Below are 7,794 nucleotides of genomic sequence, written 5' to 3'. Positions count from 1 at the left end.
TGACGGTTCAGGTCTGGGTTGGTCTCTGTTTACGCTGTTTTCCTCCACTTTCTCTACCCCTAGGTTTTCTCGTATCCAAATGGAGTTTCCCTAATTTCCCCGCTTCCAGGCGACCATGGGACCTAAGTAATGCCCCCTTCCCTCCGTCTTTCCCCTTCCCGGAGGGCAGTTGAGCGGAGAACAGAGGTGAGCATCCGCACCCTCTGCGCTTTGGTGTCCATTGATCCTTCCGCCAGTCCCCGCCCCGCGCGGGGGCGTAACCGCCACTCCACCCCCTTCCCTCCTGTGGAAACGCGAACAACGGCGGCCGCCGCCCCGCCCACCGCTGACGTCACGATCAAAACAATCCTTTAACTACAAGTCCCAGAAGGCCCAGCGGCTGCGCCAGGTGGCCGCTCGCAGCGGTTCTGGCACGACTACATATCCCAGGGAGCACCGCGCGTCCACATCTCCTCCACTGCGCAAGTAAGGAAACGCCCAAGTTTCCGGCGTGGATCTAGGCGAGCGCGGTTAGCAGTTGGTCTGAGTTTCTGCCTAGGAGGGCTTTTTGATTTACAAGGTTGGGTTCGTGCCTGTACAGGTAAGGTAATAAGCTTAGGAACGCAACCGTCGCCTCCTTGGAGCGTGGACAGGTTTCACTGTCTAGGGAGGCTAGGACAAACGCTGGATTTAGAGCTGCGGTCCGGGATCAGAGATAATTCTTCGCTTTTCCTCGGCGTTTTCTAGTTCACGAACTAACTTTTTTTCTCCTCCAGCAATCCCTGTTAATCCCCAGAACTTCGTGTGTGGAAGGGGAAGTGCCTCCAGTTGACAACTGAGGAAGAGGTGATTGATTTCTCTGAAGAGACTACCTAGTAGTTGCTGAGCAGGGCCTTAATTCTGTTTTCTAAGTCGGAAACCGATATTCTCTGCTTTACATCGAATTACTAACGCCTTTCTTGTTGACTAAGAGGCTTAGGGAGTGGCCATCTGTTGCCTTTTCAACTCTGGAATGTCCCAGTTGAGTGGTGAAGGGGGCGATGAAGGCGATGAAATCAAGTCTCCTGTCAATCTGTAGAGACTGCTTTCTTTTTATTTCTGAGTCATTTATTCCCTCGGTGTATTTATAGAGGTGCCTTTGGGTTGTCTAGCCCCATCCTAGGTACTAAAGTTCCAACCCTTACATTCTTGTGAGGGTAGACAGACAATAAACAAATATATAGTGAAGCGGATGGTGATCAGAGATAAGGAGAAAAATAAAGCAGGGTAAAGAGAAACCGCCAGTGAAGGATTTTGAACTGAGTCCTAACTTATGTTTAGATCTGACATTTGTGTTCTAGGCACAACAACTACGCAGAAAAGATGGGAGAGGAGGCCAATGATGACAAGAAGCCAACAACTAAATTTGAACTCGAGCGAGAAACAGAACTTCGCTTTGAGGTGGAGGCATCTCAGTCAGTTCAGCTGGAGCTGCTGACTGGCATGGCAGAAATCTTTGGCACAGAGCTGACCCGAAACAAGAAATTCACCTTTGATGCTGGTGCCAAGGTGGCTGTTTTCACTTGGCATGGCTGTTCGCTACAGCTCAGTGGTCGCACCGAGGTGGCTTATGTCTCCAAAGACACCCCTATGTTGCTTTATCTCAACACTCACACTGCCTTGGAGCAGATGCGGAGGCAGGCAGAGAAGGAAGAAGAGCGAGGTCCCCGGGTGATGGTAGTGGGCCCCACTGATGTGGGCAAGTCCACAGTGTGCCGTCTACTGCTCAACTATGCAGTGCGCTTGGGCCGCCGTCCCACTTACGTGGAGCTGGATGTGGGCCAGGGCTCTGTGTCCATCCCTGGTACCATGGGGGCCCTCTACATTGAACGGCCAGCGGATGTTGAAGAGGGGTTCTCCATCCAGGCTCCTTTGGTGTATCATTTTGGCTCCACCACTCCTGGAACCAACATCAAGCTTTATAATAAGGTCAGAGCCAGGGCCAAGGTGGGGTGGAGGGAAGGGCTGCTGTCAGGGTTGAAAGCTATGCAGAAGTTTGCTAATTAAAACTCTTTGCTCCCTCTCGGCTGGTATACTGCTACATGATTTTAGGAAAGACAGTTTTGAAAATAAGTCCATCTCAAACTGTTAAACGCTTCTGCGGACCCATTCTTAAGTAATTTATTAAATTTCCACTTAGGACATGAAACAGAGGAGACAGAAGAAGCAGCACAAAATAAAAATTAAATCCATGTTATGGGGTCAAAACCACAGCCATGAAAAATGTCATTTTTCTTATACCTGATACCACTTGTTCTAAAGAAAGATAAAATAGCCTTGGGTTTGTTTCTTTTTGTGTTTTTTTTCCCCTCACTTTGCTTCTTTCTTTTGCAGATTACATCTCGCTTAGCAGATGTGTTCAACCAAAGATGTGAAGTGAACCGAAGGGCCTCTGTGAGTGGCTGTGTCATTAACACCTGTGGCTGGGTCAAGGGCTCTGGTTACCAGGCCCTGGTGCATGCAGCCTCAGCTTTTGAGGTGGATGTCGTTGTGGTCCTGGATCAAGAACGACTGTACAATGAGCTGAAACGAGACCTGCCTCACTTCGTACGCACTGTGCTGCTCCCTAAATCAGGGGGTGTGGTTGAGCGCTCCAAGGACTTCCGGCGGGAATGTAGGGATGAACGAATCCGTGAGTATTTCTACGGATTCCGGGGCTGTTTCTATCCCCACGCCTTTAACGTCAAATTTTCAGATGTGAAAATCTACAAAGTCGGGGCACCCACCATCCCAGACTCCTGTTTGCCCTTGGGCATGTCTCAGGAGGACAATCAGCTCAAGCTGGTCCCTGTCACTCCTGGCCGAGATATGGTGCACCACCTCCTGAGTGTTAGCACTGCCGAGGGCACAGAGGAGAACCTTTCTGAGACCAGTGTGGCTGGCTTCATCGTGGTGACCAGCGTGGACCTGGAACATCAAGTGTTTACTGTGCTCTCCCCAGCCCCCCGCCCCCTGCCTAAGAACTTCCTTCTCATCATGGATATCCGGTTCATGGATCTTAAGTAGAGATCAGCAGGAAGCCTTGCTGCTTGGGGGCGTAGAGATCTCCTGGCCATCACAAAGGCAGATGGGTGAAGTGTGGGAATCTCTTGAGACCAGGCTGACCAGTAAGTCATGGACTAGTAGAAAGCATATATTCTACCTCTTAAAACAGGTGGTAATAACCTAACCCTTTTGATCTTGAACCAAAAGGAAAACTGTAAGAATATAATTGGTTTCTTAGATTACCTAAGGTGTCACTTTGAATTCTTTGAGTTCCAGAAAAATCCCATTTCATTCATTGTGCTACTATGTGGACTAATTCTGAGGAGGGATTTTTTTTTTAATATTACTGCTTTATATTCTGTATATAGTACTTGTTATCTCGTTTATTCAGGGTGAAAGAGTGAATTTGAAGGACTCCTTCAAATAAAGTTCATATTCGGGAAAAACTATTTTAATAAATATTTTTGCCATATCACAGAAGTTGGTATAAGTTTTTTTTTAATTTTGTTCTTTTCCCCATTGTGGAAACATTATTGGGGTAACTTATTGTTGAATGTCTAGAGAAGAGGAAAGCAAAGAGTCCACCTGTGAGCTTAGCGAGTGGCTTGGGTCACTGCTGTGGTTTGGGTTCAACCCCTGGCCTGGGGAACTTCCACATGCCTCTGCCAAGGCCAAAAAAAGAAACACGAAAAAATGTAAATTGAGTTTTCAGGGGATAAGCTAGGAAAGCCTGTTCTTTTTGATCTCTTGCAAATGATTAGTGTTCCTAGTTTGAACTTGTATTATTGAGTAAGTATCTGATGCTCTTCATTCATTCATTCCACAAATTTTTATCATACACCTACCATGTAACATGGGCCATTCTAGATGGGGGGAACAAGATAGACAACGTCTTACGGAGATTACATTAGAGAATAAATATTAAAAGATGAGTGCTGGAGTTCCTGTTGTGGCACAGCGGAAATGAATCCGACTAGGAACCATGAGGTTGCGGGTTCGACCTCTGGCTTCGCTAAGTGCGTTAAGGATCTGCCGTCACCCTGAGACACGTGAGACACAGACTCGGCTCGGATCAGGCCTGGCTGTGGCTGTGGTGTAGGCTGGCAGCTGCAGCTCCGATTAGACCCCTAGCCTGGGAACCTCCATATGCCACCGGTGCAGCCCTCAAAAGACAAAAAAAAAAAAACTCCAAAATAAAAAATAACAGAAGAGTGTTATACAGAGAGACTTAAGGTTGGCTGATATGAGACAGAGTGGCTGGGGGGCTACTTTAGATTGACTGGTTGAGAAAGGCCTCTTCTGAGTGCACTTTTTGAGTTAAGACCTGAATGGCTGTCTGAAATTGGGGCAAAGAAAGTCTTCCAGGTGGAGGAAACTGCAAAACCCTAAGAAAGGAAAAAGCTGGCGTTCCCATCGTGGCTCTGCAGAAACGCATCTGATTAGTATCCATGAGGACGCGGGTTCAATCCCTGGCCTAGCTCAGTGGGTTAAGGATCCAGCGTTGCTGTGACTGTGGTGTAGGCCAGTGGCTACATCTCTGATTCAGTGCCTAGCCTGGGAACCTCATGTGCCCCATATGCCAAGGGTGCGGCCCTAAAAAGACAAAAAAAAAAAAGGAAAAGGCTCCTTTTTTTTCCTGTTTTTTTTTTTTTTTAATTTTTCAAATAAAATATCAAAGAAAAAATTCAGAGGAAAATGCAGTAGTGAAGGGTGTGGGATCCAGAGCACAAGGGGAGATACTGTCCCTTAACACAAAGACATTTCACAAGGACAAGAGGGAAGGCAGCATTTAAACACAAATAGGGGAGTTTCCGTTGTGGCACAGTGGTTAGCGAATCTGACTAGGAACCATGAGGTTGCGGGTTCGATCCCTGGCCTTGCTCAGTGGGTTAAGGGTCCGGCGTTGCCGGTGAGCTGTGGTGTAGGTTGCAGAGGCAGCTCAGATCCCACGATGCTGTGGCTCTGGCATAGGCCGGCGGCTACAGCTCCGATTCAACCCCTAGCCTGGGAACTTCCATATGCCACGGGAGTGGCCGCAGAAAAGGTAAAAAAAAAAAAAAAAAAAAAAGACAAAAAAACCCAAACAAACTGGGTCATTGGTGGTTTTGGTGCTGAAAGGGCATTCTTCTCTTTGCTTAAATCCAAGGGTAGCATTTTGTTCTTGACTGCCGGTTTATTTACCAGTGAGTTGAACTAAATAAAAATGACCCTGTGGTTTGCTATCTATAGACATGAATTGCAAGTGGAGCAGATTTGAAGAAGTATAGATAAACTACACTAGAGAAAACTATATGGTACTACTTGATATACATAGCAAGGTAGTTCATTTGAAGTTTGGTGGTCTGGATACTCTATTGTTTTAGCCTAGATTTTACTGTGCAATACTTTTCAGAAGTGGCTGGCAATTTAAACCTTACGTTCTATTAAACATCCTTTCTGGGAAATATTTTGCATGATTCTTTTTTTTATAATAATTTTTTATTTTTTCCATTATAGTTGATTTACAGAGTTCTATCAGTTTCCTACCGCACAACAAGATGACCTAGGGAGTTTCCGTTGTGGCTCAGGGGTTAACGAATCCGACTAGGAACCATGAGGTTTCGGATTCGATCCCTGGTCTTGCTCAGTGGGTTAAGGATCCAGCATAATGCCGTGAGCTGTGGTGTAGATTGCAGATGAGGCTCACATCTCGCGTTGCTGTAGCTCTGGCGTAGGCCAGTGGCTGCAGCTCCAATTCGACTCCTAGCCTGGGAACTTACATATGCCGCATGTGGGGCCATAAAAAGCAAAAAGCAAAAAAAAAAATCAAGAAAAGCATAAAATAGAAAAATGAATTTTACCTGCTGTATAGCACACAGAACTCTGAATCACTTTGTCGTACAGCAGGAATCATCACAACCTTGTAAATCAACTGTATTTCAATAAAACAAAAAAAGCAAAAAAAAAATTTCTAAGAATATAAATTAACCTGACTTGCAGCTAAAAGAGCCTCTCTAAATAAAACAAATATTGTATTTCCAATAATACTTTACCTTTTATAAGGTCTAAAGTTTTTAAATATTTCATTTTTTTAGTTTATTAATTTTTTTTTGCTTTTTAGGGCCCCACCTGCAGCATATGGAGGTTCCCAGGCTAGGGGCCAAATCGGAGCTGTAGCTGCCTGCCGGCCTGCCCCACAGCCACAGCCCACGCAAATTCCAGTGGAGTCTGCGACCTACACCACAGCTCACAGCAATGCCGGATACCCCACCCACTGAGCGAGGCCAGGGATCCAACCTGCAACCTCATGGATACTAGTCAGATTCGTTAACTACTTAGCCATGACAGGAACTCCAAGATTTCATTTTTTAAATACAGACTGCCATTAAAAGAGCTATGCAGGAGTTCCCACCGAAGACTCGACTTGCCTCTGTGGCAGAGCAAGTTTCATCCCCAGCCTGGTGCAGTGGGTTATGGATCTGTGTAGAGAAGGTCGCAGCTGCGGCTCCTATTCCATCCCTGGCCCCGGAACTACCATATGCTGCGGGTGCCGCCATTAAAACAAACAACAACAAAACAAAATTCTGAAGCATGCAGCAACAAATGGTAGATTGAGGCACTTAGCAAGCATGTAATAGAACCTGTTACATAAGCCATGTCAGAGAAAGAACTAGATTAGACCTCAGAAAAGAAGGCAGACCTTTCCCATGCCGCCTAGTGCTCAGAGCATATTTAAACTAGCAACATTTGACACCAAAGACCAGGACAGACCGCAGGATTTAGAATCACACTTTACAGGTGAGGAATCTTGGCTTCAGTGAAGTGGCTGGTGGAACACTTTTGAAAGACTATTACGTAATAGCCAGGGCAGCTTTCAAAAAAGAAATGGCCTTGAGCTAAATGAGAACACCGGGCTTTGCTCTTGGGTTCACAACGTTGTAGGGCTAATTAGGACAAGATGTGGCGCTGTGATCTATGTAGCGTTGGTCAGCAGCTCCAGAGACAGGAGCTTCTAGAGAATCTTTTTCTTCCTGCCTGTATTTCCCGGATTGGGCGAGGTTACATGTCGGCACCCAGCTCAGGGGCTGCAGTGAAACGCTAAGGGAATCAGGCGAAGCCAAGAGTCAGCTCCCACTCCGGGGGGTTGCGACTGCTTCAGCGCGCGTCCTGTGTTCCTCTTCCACGGTTGGCACTATGGTTCCAAAGCTCGCGCTCGCTCTCCTTCCTCTTCCTCCTAGGCCTTCGGCAGGAGCTTCGCTCCCCACAGACTCTTCACTCCGGGAGGCCCCTCCGTGCGGAAGCCATAAGCCAGACCTTTCCATTATCCTGAGATTCTGCTGGTACTAGGGAACTCGCCGGTCTAATGAATGCTCCATCAAAATTGTTTTAAATAAAGTTTTCGCCATTAAAAAAAAAAAGAGAGAAAAAAGAAAAAAGGGAGAGGGCCAATTAGTGGGCAAACTGTTGGCCAATGACTGAAGAAGCTGAAGCCGGAAGACGCCGAGGCCTGTGGGTGATTGGTTACTCCAGAAGCCTGTCTGGAGCGTACCACACTTACTGGAGGGGGTTTGGCGAATTTGGAAGGGTAACTACTTGCTTTTGAGTACTCTCGGTACGCACATTTAATTATTTTTCACGTCTGAGTTTTCCTGCTTCGATACGGGAGGGGCACAAAGCAGGAAGCAGAAAAAGGGAAGACTGGCCCCGCCATTTCCCCTTTTCCGACTACTGCGCAGTACGCCCACCCATCTCTGCTGGTCGAAGGCCCTTGCGCGCGCGTTCTCGTTTTCTCGCGTGGTACGGCGCTGTGCT

General features: G+C 46.9%; 1 protein-coding gene across 3 annotated transcripts; it reads left to right on the top strand.

Annotated features, from left to right (window-relative positions):
- Window positions 1-453: 453 nt before the first annotated feature.
- On the top strand, window positions 454-3,483 carry CLP1 (cleavage factor polyribonucleotide kinase subunit 1). Of its 3 annotated transcripts, XM_047775687.1 has the most exons (4): window positions 454-580; window positions 756-825; window positions 1,320-1,947; window positions 2,353-3,483. In XM_047775687.1, the coding sequence occupies exons 3-4, from the start codon at window positions 1,342-1,344 to the stop codon at window positions 3,022-3,024; spliced, it is 1,278 nt and encodes a 425-aa protein (XP_047631643.1). In that variant the 5' UTR covers window positions 454-580; window positions 756-825; window positions 1,320-1,341; the 3' UTR covers window positions 3,025-3,483. The 3 variants fall into 3 exon arrangements, with proteins under 3 accessions (XP_047631643.1, XP_047631644.1, XP_047631642.1); XM_047775688.1 differs by lacking the exon at window positions 756-825 and having other exon boundaries at window positions 1,300-1,947; XM_047775686.1 differs by lacking the exon at window positions 756-825 and having other exon boundaries at window positions 455-580.
- Window positions 3,484-7,794: the final 4,311 nt, after the last annotated feature.

The sequence above is a fragment of the Phacochoerus africanus genome, chromosome 4 (genome assembly GCF_016906955.1).
Source record: "Phacochoerus africanus isolate WHEZ1 chromosome 4, ROS_Pafr_v1, whole genome shotgun sequence".
Classification (NCBI taxonomy): Eukaryota; Metazoa; Chordata; class Mammalia; order Artiodactyla; family Suidae; genus Phacochoerus; species Phacochoerus africanus.
The sequence above is the reverse complement of the archived record's forward strand: the minus strand, read 5'-3'. Positions and strand labels throughout refer to the sequence as shown.